At 34.4% G+C, this 16,723-nt stretch overlaps 2 protein-coding genes and 1 non-coding gene across 5 annotated transcripts in view; all 3 read right to left on the bottom strand.

Annotated features, from left to right (window-relative positions):
• LOC133173622 (fibrillin-3-like) overlaps positions 1 to 16,082 on the bottom strand; it is a 35,331-nt gene extending 19,249 nt beyond the window's left edge. Inside the window, exons 1-6 of the mRNA XM_061308601.1 lie at positions 16,007 to 16,082; positions 15,504 to 15,677; positions 15,117 to 15,284; positions 14,693 to 15,022; positions 13,738 to 13,866; positions 8,793 to 8,909 (exon numbers count right to left, since the gene is read on the bottom strand). Of these exons, the coding sequence (XP_061164585.1) occupies positions 8,793 to 8,909; positions 13,738 to 13,866; positions 14,693 to 15,022; positions 15,117 to 15,284; positions 15,504 to 15,677; positions 16,007 to 16,082 (994 nt within the window). The remainder of the gene's footprint in view (positions 1 to 8,792; positions 8,910 to 13,737; positions 13,867 to 14,692; positions 15,023 to 15,116; positions 15,285 to 15,503; positions 15,678 to 16,006) is intronic.
• On the bottom strand, positions 70 to 6,871 carry LOC133173722 (zinc finger protein 729-like). Of its 3 annotated transcripts, none has more exons than XM_061308742.1 (2): positions 6,570 to 6,871; positions 70 to 3,603 (listed from the first exon to the last, which is right to left on the bottom strand). In XM_061308742.1, the coding sequence occupies exon 2, from the start codon at positions 3,577 to 3,579 to the stop codon at positions 1,078 to 1,080; it is 2,502 nt and encodes an 833-aa protein (XP_061164726.1). In that variant the 5' UTR covers positions 3,580 to 3,603; positions 6,570 to 6,871; the 3' UTR covers positions 70 to 1,077. The 3 variants fall into 3 exon arrangements, with proteins under 3 accessions (XP_061164726.1, XP_061164727.1, XP_061164725.1); XM_061308743.1 differs by lacking the exon at positions 6,570 to 6,871 and adding an exon at positions 6,052 to 6,536; XM_061308741.1 differs by lacking the exon at positions 6,570 to 6,871 and adding an exon at positions 3,837 to 3,971.
• Trnay-gua (transfer RNA tyrosine (anticodon GUA)) lies at positions 8,086 to 8,173 on the bottom strand. The gene is given in 2 exon segments: positions 8,086 to 8,121; positions 8,137 to 8,173. It is a non-coding gene; the product is annotated as a tRNA-Tyr (tRNA).
• Positions 16,083 to 16,723: the final 641 nt, after the last annotated feature.

A 16,723-nucleotide genomic window follows, 5' to 3' on the forward strand; every position in this document is an offset into this window, starting at 1 on the left:
AGCATAAAAATGATCTAAATAAAAATTATCAGCAAATGAAAACAGTTCCTAAGAAAAGAATAACCAATATAAGATTTTATTAGTTTATTTGTATACATAAAATAGGTATATCCATTTGTAAGGCACTTACACAAGGAACCTGGAATATATCCTGTTAGAATCAAGATTATGCAACATGTTCAGAAACAAATTTAAAATTCTGGTTATACAACAGTCAAAATGGGATTAATGCAAAAATATTATTCACTGAACTGTTATTACATTCATATTTTTCTAATGCATAATATGCCTTAGCTCTTTATCAACAAATGTGATTTTGCACAACAATCAAACCCACGTCCTAAATACCAGGAGAACCGATCATTTTATCTCATAAAAAAACTCTGGAAATTCCGAATGTCAATGTTGGGTCAGATTTAAATCCCATGCAAAGGTGCAGTTTATTGTAGTGTGACTTCATAATAAAAAAAATTGTGCTTGGTAAGGTAAAAGGATCTGAAACTAGCTGAGTTAATTCCCAGGGATTTTTCTGCTGGAATCCACCTAAATTTCTGTCATGTTTTTTTTTTCTCGATAGGCATGTCTACTTCTTCCTGCTATGGATCTTCAGTGCATACAATATTCAAGGACAGAATTGCATAGAAACACAAAGTACAAAATACAAACAACCTTGAGTATTCATTCACAGATACCTGTACTTCCAGTTTACACCAAAAGGTTAATTCATTTACCTGGCTGACGATGAATTACCTGGTTGCATAGATTATTAGATTTATTTTACTTTCATAGCCTCAAATTTTAACTATGTTATTTAGTTTCTATTTAAAACCATAAATAATTTTTACAACTATATTTGGAATACTTTTCAAAAAGCTATCACCTGTCCCTAGCTTTGCATTCATTCATAGTCATAATTTTAGAGAGTTTAAAACATTAGTGTTCTCCTTGGAGGATAAAAGGAAAAGGTTGATAGAACATGCCAAATTTCATTTCAAACTAGTCTGTTCAGCACAAAAGAAAAAATTTTTTATCATATTCTGATTTAAAAATTAAAAAACTTGACACAAATTCTAAAATTCAACGATGACACTTCAACAAGTGTTTTTCTAAATCTTTTGCCCATGCAAATGTCATTCTGCATTTGCTGCAGTTGAAGGTGAAGAAATCAGAATGGCGAGTTGTTCTATGGTACTTCAAATCATCACCACGGAAAAATGACTGACCACAAAGTTCGCACTTGTAAGGTTTCTCTCCGGTATGGTAGCGCACATGGCGGTCTCGATTTGGCTTTGAAGTGAATTGCTTGCCACAAAAGTCACAAATGTATCTTCGATGGATAGAGTTGCAGTGTTTATCAAAGGCCTCAAAGTTGTCAAACGTTCCACGACAGATGTCACACTTAAATGGTTCCTTCATTTTGAAGAGAATTTCTGGCGTGATGACGCGTTCAAATCCTGGCGAGCGAGTGACAGTGCTAAAGTTGTTAGAGGGCATGGAAACAGGAATGGGTGACGGAGAGGATGCTGGCAATATGACATGGTTGTCCTGCTCATTCTGAGGAAACACAGGCATGCTAGACGCTGGACTTGCTGTATCTGAAAAGCTCGGGGATATGCTCTTAGGATTATCAGCACTTGTGAGCTCAGACTGATTTGAGCACTCAGACTCAATTTCTTCATCGTCTGAGCAAGCTTTGGTGCTCTTCATCTCAGCTAGGTTTTTAAGATGAGCAGGTAACAGACTGAAGGTAACATTAGAGTTCTTTTTTCCAGTTTTTCTTGGCATCTTAAAATCTTCTTCTTCATTGTCACTGCTAGAATTTTCCATGTCCTCTACATGATTCAGTGAATCTTCATATTTCATAGCTTCTTCACCAGCAGAGTTATCCAGTCCACTGTTTTCTGACTTGCTGACTGATTCATCATGTGCAACTGAAATGTGGTCAGTGAGATCATTCTCAGACTCAAAGCCTGTTTGACACTCGGTACACCAGTACTGACTTGAGATTTGTTCCTTTTCATTGTCATTCATCTCTGGTTCAGTTTTGACAGATCCAGCCTTTCCTTCAGAATTGGACAGATCCTCTTCTTCATTGTTAAGTGTGGAGGGAATGACCTCCTTCTTAATGTGGATTCGGATCTTATGACTCATGTCTGAATGTATTAGCATATGTTCACGCAGATTGGAAGGATAACGGAATTGTTTCATGCACACAGTGCATGTGTGTCTCTTGCTCTGTACATGAGTGTGCTCATGCTTGATGAGTTGGTCGTATGTTGAAAGCATATGAGAACAAAAGCAGCACTGATAGGAATCAAAATTTTCATCTGAACGATGCTTTTTCAGATGACTAGTGTACTTGAAGGGGTCCGAAAACTCTGACCCACAGGGAACACAATTGAAAGTCTTCTCCTGCCCATGCACCAGCATGTGCTTGTTGTACATGAGAGGATTTGATCCTGAAAAGTTACAGATCGAGCACTGGTATATCATTAGTTCAGGGTGACTCTTCTTATGTTTTTGAAATTTGATGACATCATTGAAGCTCTCACCACATGTAGGACAGCAGTGTAGCAGTTTTGTGGCATGTTCTTTCTTCATGTGATTTTTGATTGTTTTTCGATCCATGTAGCCTTTGTTACATAGGTTGCATCTGAAGGGCTTGTTGTAGTTGTGTTTGATGAGATGTCTTTTTATATCATCTTTTCTGGTGAAGCTTTCTGAACATAGCGTACACTGATACGGTTTATAACCAGTGTGTAGCCTCATGTGCCGTTTCATGTTATTGCGACAAGTGAAAGTGTTGTAACAGACCAGGCAGGTATAGACATTGTGTTGATTCAGGTTATGATTCTCAAATGATGGTCCATCTGGGAGCACCTGGTAACAGCGCTTGCACTCCACATCTTTTACTGGCTTTATGTCGGCTTTTGGAGCTTCACTATTGTAAATGTACCCAGGCACATCATCCTCTTCATTCTTTATTGTACTATTTTTCTTAGAATTGGTTTGCTGTTTTTGGCGGGTTGTTTTAACTCTCTGATTGGAAAGTTTTGGAGCTATGATTCTACTCATCATTGGCTTTTTGATCACTGAGGCAGACATTGACGAATCTTCATCATTCTCTGCTCCCATCCCCTCCGTCTCCATACTGGTGTCATCACTATGGGAACTATCAGAGTCTTCATTCTCCTCAAATGTACTGTTCCTCTCACTATTTACATCACTGAATTTGCTAAATGTCTTGTTTGAATCCTCACCTAGAATATCATTTGAATTTTCTGCAAACTCTTTTTTAAATTGATCTCCATTAGAGGATTTTCTGCCAAGGGATGATTCTGAATTTCCGATAGTCTGACTATCATCTTGTTCGTCAATCCGATTTTTTTCTTCTCCATCAAAAGCCTTTTTAAAAAGTTCATGAACTTTGACCACAATTTGTTTGTCCTGGTTTTCTGGGGAGATGCAGATGATTCCGTCAATCTCTAGTTGTTGGCTATAGGCCACTGCCTCCTTGCAGACGGTCAGAATTGACTGCTTCAGCAGACGTTCCACAAGTGATTGCTCAGCAGACGGCATTGTCACATCTTCTGTGTACAACTTCTGAAAGACGGAATATAATACAATTTAGAGAAATTTAAAATAAAAATTTGAAATAAATTTTCCAAACAAATTTTGAAAAATGTAATTCATGATACTTTCAAAACTTAAAGAAAAGACATAAATTATTCAAAACTGGGCTTTTGAAAGTTTGAAACATGAAATAAAAGCATTTGAAAATAAAACATTTCTAATAATTTAATACTCATCAGTATTCAATGTTGGTTAACGGTTACCATTATCATTTGAATATCCTGTATTTCACTTCTACTTTAATTATAAAAAACGCCAAGCAGAATTTAGATTCAATAGTCTATCCATTTCAAAATCACAAAAGGGAAAAACCTAGAACATTTTAAAAAAGTCAGCAAAATGAAAAAGAAAATCCTCTATCACTCTTATAACCATCCACTGGACTCCCACACTCCAGAGCAGTGTATGACTCAACAATTAAAAATCAAAATGTCTAAAGGAAGCCATGCAATCAAAAAAAAGAACCTCATTTGGAAAAATAAGACTTGGTTTCAATGTTTTTGTCAAGTACAGGAGCTGATTAAAAATTTCCTGTGTCAAAGTGCCATTTCCAATTCTCCCCTCTCAGACCTATTAGAAATGGCTGCTTCCCATCTACGATCGTGTGTGAATTCCAAAAACATACTTCCTTAAGTTGAAGTGTTCATCCTGTAAAGTTCCATTAAATCCATGAACTCCATCCTCAATCAGTATTAATTACCCTCAAAAGTAGCAATAGGGGGAGCAAAACATGAGCCAGGTTTCCTTATTTACTTTTTGATTTGTAAAATTGTGTCACTTTAATTTTTTTTTTACCTCATTTCCCACTTCCAACAGACAAATTATAAAAATGTATCAGTTTAGTCTCTGAATTTTATTAGAGAGCTAATTTATACACTTTTAATTACTTCATAAAATTGTAAAGTACATACATTGGCAAAATAACATCAAATGCCATTTATGGTTTATAAGACAGTCTAAGTGGCATATGGCCTTGAATTTTATGGTTTAAAAGTAGGGCTGGTACGATACAACTTTTTCTATATCGATACGTATCCCGATATTTGAGCCACGATACGATATGTATCACGACATGTTTAATTGGTTATAAATTCTTTTTTATATTGAAATGAACAAGGCATTTCTTCACAAAAAAGAATAATTTATTCAAAGAAGTTATATATCTGTTGTAAAACTTAATTATGTTGGTCTTAATTATTATGTATTTCATATTCATATTTATATTAAGCATATTTATTTTACATATTAAACCCAAAATGTTAAGTTAACAAAGAAAAACATTAGTAAGAATTTTTTGGGCAATATGTCGATATTTCTTCATACGTATCGATATGCGTATCATCCTCACATTGAATCGATATTATCGATATCTCGATATATCGTCCCAGCCCTATTTAAAAGATCCAAATATCTGTTTACTAACCACACAGAACCTAAATATCTTGTCTATTTGAACCAAAAAAAAAAGTTTCTTTTATCACTCAATAATTTGGAATATTTTTTTATTTCCTTTTAATCATTGATTGTTATTAATAGATTCAAATTAGACTATTAACTGCTGAGTATAATTAAAATCTTCCCCTGTTCACATGGAGAAGGAAACACCTCTTTGATATTTTTATTTCACAATAGGCCAGGTTTTCCGTGAATTCATAGCTCTCAAAAGCAAAAAGAATGATTATCTGTCACGCTGAATGAATTTGTTGAACAGGATATTTTAAGAAATAAATATACGGATAGAATCTGGATTTTCCACATTCATCCACTAAACTTCCTAGAGCATTATTCATGTACATCATGTACATGTAAACTACGCCCAAAGGGTAAATTTCTTATCCAGGCAACCAAGATCATTTCTAACACGGCAGACTGGAACCATTAAGATGGTTTTAATTAAAAAAGTTTGAAAATTTTTATATCACAATAGGCTATGCCACTTTCAAACACATTTCAATATCTACAATTTGTTACTAAAAGCATGAGCATATATTTATCAACCCAAAATTGTCTAATTCATTAAATCTTTAATTTAAATTAACAGGAAAATCTTTTGACATATTTTTTTTCACCTTAAATGTCAAAGTCAAAGGATTCCAGCAATTGACTTTTCTTGGTAAATCTTTAATAACCCATGCTGTAATATTATTCATCTGAAGAGATCATATCACAGTATTACTTAATTCATCCTACACTTATACCACGCAAAACATTCGACACTGTTCACAAGATATCGAAACAGTACCACGCATTTCACCACAATAGATCCACCTCCAGTTTTCTACGCCTAAGCGACACGGAGACCTTCAACAAAGGTAATATATTCCTACTGGAATGTCTTTACACCGAGGTGAACACATCGCCAGCTGAATTAAACAGCTGTTAAATCTGGACTCTGGATCAAATATAACTAAACTTTACCCTTTAACTGCAAGGTCCACAAAGTATCCAAAAAGTTTTGTCACAATAAAATAAAAATCCCAGCGACAGAGTCTAGTTGGCCACGAGTAAAAGGTAACAGGATCGTCTGTAGCACCTTGATATCCGGCAGTCTATTATAAATCTGACTTGACGTGCTGTCTGTATAATTGGGACAAAAACCACATGCGGGTTGTCCCACGGGAGAGTAGCACCGCTTCCCCCTGTCCTGACCAAATTCACGGCTGAGATTTTCCCTCCAAAATCTTACTGGTATTTTAGATCGTTATCTGAGTTCTGCTTGTTAGGTTCCCTATATATTGTGACCAGGATTACGGTTTATCCGTGATATTATTTCACACGGACTTGACTTCACGGCAGACCAGTTCCAACAGGTGCCCCTTTGCTGGGCCTCACATCGGATAAGCTCGTTCGCCGAGGTTATCTGATCCGACTGGAATGCTACAAACACATATGTACCTATTTATATCCCTCCAAGTGTAAAATGTCTCGGCACCTACCTTCCGAGGTGATTAATATCAATAGATGTCCTCTTTTCCCTGTTATTCCAACACTCGGGATCCACGTCAAGCGCCGTGGGAAACTTTGGAAACTTTTAAACTGGTTTGACACGCTGTTGAACACGGTGATTCCCGAGTAAGCTTGGATGACTGACAGCGTGGTATTTCCTTTCTTCTGGATAAAGCCATTTGGAAGCGGAGAGTGCCGAGAGAATACGAAATATAATCTAATTTATCCATGCAACAGGAGAACATGTGCTCGACCGACACGCGCTTATGTTCCCGATTTGTTAGTATTAATCATGACACGGAAATTTCTCTGAGCATCCTAGAACACGTACGCCAAATAACTGGTATACAATATAATGAATTTTAGGGATATCATACAAATTACAGTGATTACTGTTATATCAAAAATGAAATAAAATTTAGATTTGGCGTGTATTCCCTGGGGAGGGAGGTATGTAAATTATACGGTGAGAGAGAGAGAGAGAGAGAGAAAGAGAGTTGATTTGCTATAATAAATAATCAGAAATGTTTATGAAGTTTGATTTACATAATCTGAAAAGTCTGTAGTAATTTTACTGACCCTGATGTTGGTATAGTATTCTATTAGAGCTTACATGTATGTAATAGCTGTCAGATGATTTTTGTTTAAAAAAAAACATCTTAAATATTAAACAAATATATATTTTCATCTCCTACATGTATATTATCATATATAATTTTTTTTAAAAATAAAAATTGATCATCAAACATATACAATGGAACATGCACGACTAATAAATAACAATAACATTTAAAAAAAAATCTTAACATATTTTTTTTCTTTGTCAAAACAATTAAATAAATCGTACAATTTGGGGATATTGACCAGAGAAATGGATGAGATTTTATATAATACCTCAGCTACCAGCTGAGCACCCAAGTAATACACACGTAATACCCCTCCCATAAAGTAATAATATTATTTTACTTTAATCCATTTACGTTTCTATATATATACTTCACCGCTTGTAATTTGTAATTTATGTTTAATATATAATATGTAGGTTTCCTAATAAGACTGAATGAAGTGCTTAGAAATGTACGGCTTTTGGTTTACCTACAAATTACGTTTTAATATTATAGCGTACAAAAAAAGTGTGGATTTACTATACTACGTATATGATAACTATACATTTTTTTTTTTTTTTTTTTTTGGTTGGTGCGCCAGTGGATATTTCTGTTCCCCGCATTATTTCAATATATTTATTTTTATTTATTGGCGAATTATGGATTCTCAAGGAACAATATTACACAAAAAGAACAAAGATTATTAACAGACATCATTCAAAGTAAGATGATTGCACACATGCATCAGACTGGAGTATGTGAGTGGAGGAACAGATTTACACAGGGGAAAAAGAATAATTATCATGACAACTTACATTACACTTATTGTGCTACATGTTCTATGTTTCATATATATCAATACACACTTTTTTAAAAAAATCTTTAAAAAAAAAAATTTGCATCCCGCGAGGCGGATTTGAACCACCGACCTAAGGATTTCTAGATCAACTTACTACAGTCCTCCGCTCTACCAACTGAGCTATCACGGGATACGAGAAATCACATTTAATTTATTTATATACATAGGACTTGCGAATTAGTAGTGCGTCATATCCTATTATTTTCCCGCAAAATTTTTAAATGGCGTGGACCATATTTGCTTCTTCTTCTTTTTTTTTTTTTTAAACGATATGTCGCCTCGTAAGCGACATATCGTTAAAAAAGGAGCATCGGGGATCTGATTTTAATCAGATTGGCGGCACAGCCTAACTCACAATTGTTTAATTTGATTGGAGTATAGATTTTTATGTAGGCTCTATGCACACTTTTTAAAAAAAGACTCTTAGAACACTGCAAACATAGTGCAATTGATACAAATATAATATTAATTATATTATAAAAATAATTAAAATGAAATGATGGGATCAGAGACATTTATAGGCCGTATATAAATATGTACGTTAGCATGGTTAGGCCTATATTTCAGCTGTAAAAAAATAAGTAGATAGCTATGTGGGTTGGGTCCGACATTTTACAGGCAGAGAATATGAAATATTGAATGATAGATTTCATATAGAAACATCGGGTATTAAAATCATTTTCATATAATTGACACATATAGAAAGACCACTAATTAAGTTATGCAAAGCCAGTAAACATATAACATACCAAAACAGACGTTGCCTACGGCTACATAACCTTGTCTACACAGGCAGTAGCGCGAGCCTATGGTGTTCCGACACTCCTGTTCACACCCGCCGTTGTCAATGACGCATTCGTTCCTATCTGAAATAAGAGACAGGAATTTATCGCTGATTATTTATATATAGGCGTTTTATTATTTTTTTTTCTAAATGTTTTACAATATATTTATATTTACTAAAGAGATTTACATACTTGTATGCTATGGAACGCCAAATTAACATATATTCAAATATTTGAACCTATCTTCAATTAATTATACCTATCTTCAAATCAATTGTACCTATCTTCAAATCAATTGTACCTGTCTCCAAATGAATTAAAGATAGGTTTAATTCAATTATATTTTATTTCTTTAATTCATTTGAAGATAGGTACAATTGATTTGAAGATAGGTACAATTAATTTGAAGATATACAAGGCGTCACGTGATCGACTCATGTGATGTTTAAAAAAAAGATTTACGGTAACCATTTCCGGAATAACAGCTGAATAAGGAGCGTAATTATGATTACGCCCATGACAAAAGATCTTCGTGGCAATATTTTTAAAACAGAGAAAGAATAAGATAAATATGTGATGTTGTAGAGTGTTGGTGATCGAGCGTCGACGCAGATTTTTTTATCCCTGTGTTTTTTGGGAGGGTTTTCGTTTTGACACGTCTATCTTTTGTCGTAGTTCTGAACACTGAAATCTATTTCATGAATAAATTTAATTCATATCTGGATCTTTATGTCCTCTAGTTTTATTTAAAATATTAGAATTTTATTTGAGATCGGTTTCTTTCCTATAGGTCTACATCTATGAGTAGATAGATATTCATTTCCTAGAAGCTTCAGACGGCGTGATTTCCTCGGTGATTATAATGAATATAGGCCTATATGGATGGACAGATAAACGAATGCGATTTTCATATAACGTTATACGTGTATAGACCAGTTTGAGGTCGCATGCTGGACATGAACGTATTTTTAAAAATATCGCTGAGGAAATCGTTTTCCTCTGTAAGATCTTCTCTATAGTATTTTCAGCTCTTACATCGACCATGTAAACATTGAATCGTCGGCACATTAAATTGCGTAAACATTTGTTGTGGTACAATGTTTTATTCGTCGTATTTGGTAAAAAATTAAAACTTAACACACTTCTTCTGACAGAAAAGAAAAGTTTCTTTTTGCAAGTTTTCACAAATCTAGCAAAAAATACACGTGTAAGAATGACAGACGAAACTAAGAGAGGTTAATTCTGACAATCGAGGTACTACGGAGGTACCAGGTATACCAGAGAGAGAAAATTATTTTGAGCATATACATTTATAATTTAATTCTGATTGTAACGCGCCATTTGATTGGATAAAAAAATTACTTTAAATCGTATAAATTGGGTTGCCTACGTCACAATGACGCGCGTCAAAAACGTATCGATCCGCCTGACGTTACATTTAAATTTTGTACAGTTTGAAGTCATTTTTGAAAGGCAATCGTCTTTTTTTCTTACATTAAATGAATGAAAATTAAATTATAAGGAATGAAATTAATAGCTACCCAATTTATACGGTATAAAGTGGGTTGGAACAGTATACGCTTTTTTATAAACCGCTTCGCGGTTTATAAAGCGTAAACTGCCCCAACCCACTTTATATCGTATAAATTGAGTAGCTATTAAATTCATTCCTTAAATAAAAAATAAAAAAAACACACACACACATTTCAACTCATCATGCTCACGGGAATATATTTGAAAAATGAATTAAATTTTTTAAAATTCACGAGGACATGAACAAAGACGCTTCACCTCAGCATATTTCATGAACCGCGTGAGCATGAAGCACAAATTTATAAATGTCATTCTACGATTATTTTTTAATCATTTAATTTCTATAAAATAATTGATTCTGATTGGATAAAAAATTATTTTGATAACTGCATCAATAGAATTTGGAGTTCGCTTGCACTTTGCAGCCGGAACTACTTTGGCTGTCTTTATATGTGTATTTCCCGCTTCAAGAAGTTCATGAAGGAACAATTAAATACTTTTTCTCTAACAGATATTTTCCTGAATTTCGAAACTTGTCCGTTACGTTCCTGACTTATTTTCTACATTCGTTTCATTTTGAATTATCCCCCTTTGCTAAACAAATCAGATCGTCTGCATGACAACAATACAGTAATGGGAAAGAAGGAAAGAAATCAGCATACCTATGTTAAATGTTTGACTTTTAGATAACTGGTATGAACAGTAGTACTGTGAAGTAATGTTTTTATGCTACCAAAGCGGGGAAATATCGTTAATCTGTTAATTCTTAGGAATCGAATGATCGAGAAAAACAACACTGCATGAATGAGGACGGAATTCTTTCAATGTAAAACAGTCGGCAACAGACTCTTCCAGATTTTACAGCATGGACAGGTTGTGATACATATTTATATGTTCGGTTTGAAATTCAGATGAAGAGATGCGCAAATGAAATCCAAAATTTCTGTGATCTATAGAAAGAGTTGTTAGGATATCTGAGTAACATCCCTTTAAATTTACGAACCTATCGATAGCTTACCGGGGAAAATATACCCATTGGGATATAGCAAAAAATAAATAACACAACAGGTAAGTTTTTTGTGTTAAAGAACTGTTAATTATTGTTAGAAAAGGTTGATAGTGACACGACAATATTTGAGAACGTTGTTTCTTCGTTAGGCGTGTAGCCATTTTGAATTCCAGCAACATTGTTGTGATACATTCCTACGCACTGTTTTTGATGCGTAAATTTAATAGTAAACTGAAGGAAAATTTCATTTTATTATTTCAAAATCATAATTAAATGATAAGAAATGAAAGTAATATTTTTTTCTTTGACCGACGTATCAAAGAAAAAATTTGGACAGAAAACGTTTTCATCAATGCGCTACGCGCATTGATGACGTTTTCTGTCCAAATTTTTTCTTTGATACGTCGGTCAAAGAAAAAAATATTACATTCATTTCTTAAAACAAAACAGTTTGCACTATAGGCCTATATAGTTTTGACGTCAAGTGTGGCATTATGACGTCACAATGGAGATATGTAGGCTTACCTAGTTCATGAGAAAATGAATTGTTTTAGAACTAACTTGCAATGAATCTGAAGGAAAAATATTTGCAAATGTAAATATTTAATAGCAAATCATTAAAATTTGTCAAATAAGATAATAGCTAGGATTTTTATATACGATATAATTTTTATATTGCAGGTACAAGTTCTCTGAAATAACCTATTCATTCAATGTGTTCAAGTGACTGCCCCCCCCCCTCCCCCGCCTTTCCGATACCAAGTCACAGTTCAGAGAACTCGATGAGTGTTCAGAGCATGAACAATTTGGCCCTCAGACCACTGTGCACTGGTTTAGAATGTATATACTTATATTGAAATGATAACGGAATGAATATTTTGGAGATGGGGAAATAAAAAAAAATATGCATATTGTTGTTTTTTGTGTACATGATACTTATATCATTCTGCTATCATTCTGCTCTACGTATAAAATGAGCAACCACCACAAGATTTTCAGGAAAAAATATTTATTAATCTATACGTATTTTCTATAGTTTTCTTTAACAGATTATGCATATTAAAGGTTCAGCAACAAACCATCAGATTAAAATTTATGAAATCTTTTAATATTTTAGGAAGGGGGGGGGGGTATTGAAATGCATGTAGCTTAAAAAAGAATGTGATGATCCCACTTCATATTTTAACCATAAGTCACATATAATAATTGTTACAAAATATATTAATCTTAGGAAAATTCATTGGGCAATTTTTTGTCAAGACGTTGAAAACTGCTCTTGGGGTGAAAATATTACTGCAAATTTCCAATGACTACTCCCCAAAGCAACTGTGGCATTAGTACACCTATCAATAGTTTCCGATACAATTTTTATTTTCGATGAATATAAAGCATATTATTTAATATCTGGCGAAAATTATTTAATTTGTTTCAATTTTGATATCTATATTGCATACTTAAAATTTCACTACATAAATATCAAAATATTGAAAAACGGTGGTTACCATGGCAACCATATCTTCCTTATAACCCTGATGACCATGGTTGAAATTTTCATATTATGATACCATTAACGTAAGATAATTTAAATGTAAAAATGAGAAAAATTGATAGAGCGGATTTTTTTCATGTACCCTTGCAATCTCTTCCCTATCTTTAATTATAAAGATACTGACAATAACAACTACTCCCCATAAAAATGCACTGTGCAGTTCCCTCCATGTTCAAGTCGCTGTTAGAGGGAGCTTTCATTACTTTCAATAACACAAAACGAATTGAACCTATGTATAATTGAATTGTACCTATCTTCAAGTCGTTTGTGGATATGTTACAATTGTACCTATCTTCAAATCAATTGTACCTATCTTTAAATCAATTGTACCTATCTTCAAATGAATTGAAGATAGGTATAATTCAATTGAACCTATCTTTAATTGAATTGAAGATAGGTTTAATTTCATTAAAGATAGATGTAATTTATTTGAACCTAGGTTTAATTATTTAGAGATAGGTATGATTATTTACACCTATCTTTAATTCAATTGTACCTATCTTCAATTCATTTGGAGATAGTGTCTTTCCACAATTTTTTTAAAAATAAATTTTGTTGTTGTGAAAGTAGTCATAACAACAAAATTTATTTTCTAAATAAAATTTGTGGAAAGACAATAGGTTCAATTATTTGAAGATAGGTACAATTATTTGAAGATAGGTACAATTATTTGAACTATTTTGAAGATAGGTTCAAATATTTGAGTATCTGTTAATTTGGCGTTCCATACTATGCATATCTGCATCCATACACCCCATATTAGCCGGTGGGACCATATTAAGATCCTCAAAGATAACGAACCTTCCTTTAAACCTTACCAGCGCACGTTTTGCCGTCCTCCACTAGTCCGTAGCCACGGTAACAGTCACAAAAGTAGTCCAAACCCTCCCCGGGGATACACAGTTGGGTACAGTTTCCGTTATCCCTCACACATGGATGGATTACATCTGATAAAAAAAAAACATGAATGGGGATTGGCATCAAATATGGAATGCTTGAATCAAGAATAAAGTGACTGAATATCAACCTTTGGTCACTCCGTCTCGATGACCCACACCCCTTCATACACCTATTCTTGTACTACACTGTACTGTGAAACTTTGCGTGTTCTACCTGACAAAGAAACCCTGATCTCCTTTGCAATGTAATATTTATTTCTACTCGCAGTAATTTTGCATAAGGACTATGCTTTTTTTGATAAATACATCATAAACAAAGTATTAACACCTCTTGATAATAGATGCAATTATAAGTACATTATAAGGACATCAATTTTAATTGAGGAATAACTGTCTAATTTTTTGGATTCATGATGTGATCAATCGAGTGGCTTGCGTGATAATTTGCATAAACTCCGAAGGCGTTTATGCATAAAATTATTACGCAAGCCAATCGATTGATCATCGTCATGAATCCAAAAAATCTGACAGTTATTCCTTATATTTACATGCTCCTGATTCTGCAAATTCCCGTGCTAATAGCCCCGCTTCTGTCTCTATTTGTCCCGCCCTGCACGTGATTTTTTTTAACCGTGCCTATCGATGAACCAGTAGATTTATGTAGAAATAAAGTATTTTTACAATTTGTAATTTTATCTCGGACAAAGACATTGGAAATGTAAATATTTTGAAATATAAGACAAAAGTCTTCTCGGTTCTGAGTCCACCTTCAAACCTGTGGATACTGAGAACCGATGCGAAGCACACATTAGTAAGGAAGGATGCACTATAGTAAGGAGGGATGCACTATAAAAGTAGATACATATATGGATACCTTTGAGGCACACCGGCTGGTCTGGGGAGGTCCATTTGTAGCTCTGACAGAACATGTATCTGGAGTGATTGCTCTGGAAATGGTAACCCTCATCGCAGGTGTAGTTAGCGTAAATGACCCACACTCTCTTGTATTTATTGTAATGGTATGGAGTGATGGCCGTGGCGTGGGGAATAGATGGAGGGGTCCTATAACGCTGATGGATGCACGTGCCGTCTGCCTTCTTGATTTCAACAGTAAAGTTAATGGAGGGGGGCTGTACGACAGATACCTCTTTGGTCTCGTTCTTCACCCTCAGCTTTTCAGTGCTAGGATTCCTGCTTCCAGGACCTTGCAATTCGACAAATCCAAATAAAAGTCTTTTTTATGACGTAAATATGAACTTATTCATTATCAGTTACAACGATAAATAAATTAAACCTACCAATACATTTTGGTGAGGGACTGCTCCATAGTCCACCCCCTTCACAGAAAACTTTGGAGGCCCCCAGCAGGTAGTGACTCCGTCCACAAGTGAATTCTGCGATTTGTCCCTCTTCGTCCATGCTAACGTAACCATAGACCGGAGCGGGTGGAATCGCGCAACCCTTAGCTGTGTTGGAGATAGTGTATAAAATTTAAGAGATGTTGAAATTGTCAAAATTCTCTAGAATGGCGACTTCATATGTACCGATCATTTTTTAATGTCGTAAATGATTCCGACATCTCGCACTTGGACAAAAAAAAAAGGAAAAAATAACCTGCAAAGATTTACTGCATGCATTTGCTTTCCTACATTTATTCTGAAAAATTCCAGGTTCAAGATACATACCTACACAGATGGGGGAATTAATTGTCCACTCTCCCTCCTCCTCGACGCAGGCCCCAAACACGTCACCGATGGGGAAAAAGCCGTCGTCACAAATATATTCCACCAACAGATTACCTCCCCACGTCAGGACTGTGCCGTGATTTATGGGCCCTGGGGTAGTGCAGGCGTAGGGAACTGTGAATTATATTTAGATTTTAATTTTAATAGTTTATTTCTTTCTCGCCCCTTCCCCATCTCCGTCCCTTTTCTTTTCCCGATTTCTTCCTTTCCCTCCCCCTCCCCCACTCCCACACCCCAATTTTAATTATGTCATTCAATGGGCCTTCTTTCACCTCACTTTCTCTAATTTTTAAACAATTTATCCAAGAAATGAAGTTTTCACACTCGCCTTAAGGTGAATTTAAATGCAGCATATAATTTATGAAGATGATTGTTAAAAGCTTTCTTTTTTATTCCGATTTCCTGACTTTCTTCGTTCACTGACCAAGACCTCAAAAACTTACCGTGCTCATTATCCTCACCACTGACATAATTTATCTGCAAAAGTACATGTACTAGAAGAAAAACAAAGGACGCCATCACAAAACACTTATTGTTAGTGACCGAGAAAGCAGAGTTCAACAAGGTTATTGTTTAACTTCGATACACTGAATGTAAATTCGAAAGGGGGCTGGTAAACTGACCCTATTCTTTGGAGTATTTTTCGTGGACCAGAAAGTAAGGCATAACGTAGTGCCCATTCAATTTAGATATTGAAACGTATAGTAGAGGAGCGAAAATATAAGTCTAATTTTAATTAGATTGGGGGAAAAAATCTTTTTCTTCATTTTCATAGAATAATCGGAATACGATGGGTTGTGATTATTCAAGAACATTTCCGATGTTTGTTACTGTCCAAAGTCTTTTTTCTTGTAATTCATCCAATTTGAACTCAAGTCATATTTCTATTTATGTCAAGCTTTGTCTCTGATATCTTCTTGTTTATTTTCAGAAAATATCCACTTTATATATTTATATATACATGTTATATATATATATAGAGAGAGAGAGAGAGAGAGAATTTAAAAACTGCACGGATGAAGAAAAAAGCATCCTCCCGGCAAAAAATAAAATACAAAAAAAATGAATGAACAAAAAAAATGAAATGATATTTCTAAAAATCATAAAACAGCCTGGTTTGTTCTTTTTTTTTTTTTTTTTTTTTTTTTTTGGCTTGCTTG

The sequence above is a fragment of the Saccostrea echinata genome, unplaced genomic scaffold (genome assembly GCF_033153115.1).
Source record: "Saccostrea echinata isolate AGI-Se365-2 ecotype Australia unplaced genomic scaffold, CSIRO_AGI_Sech_v1 ptg000056l, whole genome shotgun sequence".
Classification (NCBI taxonomy): Eukaryota; Metazoa; Mollusca; class Bivalvia; order Ostreida; family Ostreidae; genus Saccostrea; species Saccostrea echinata.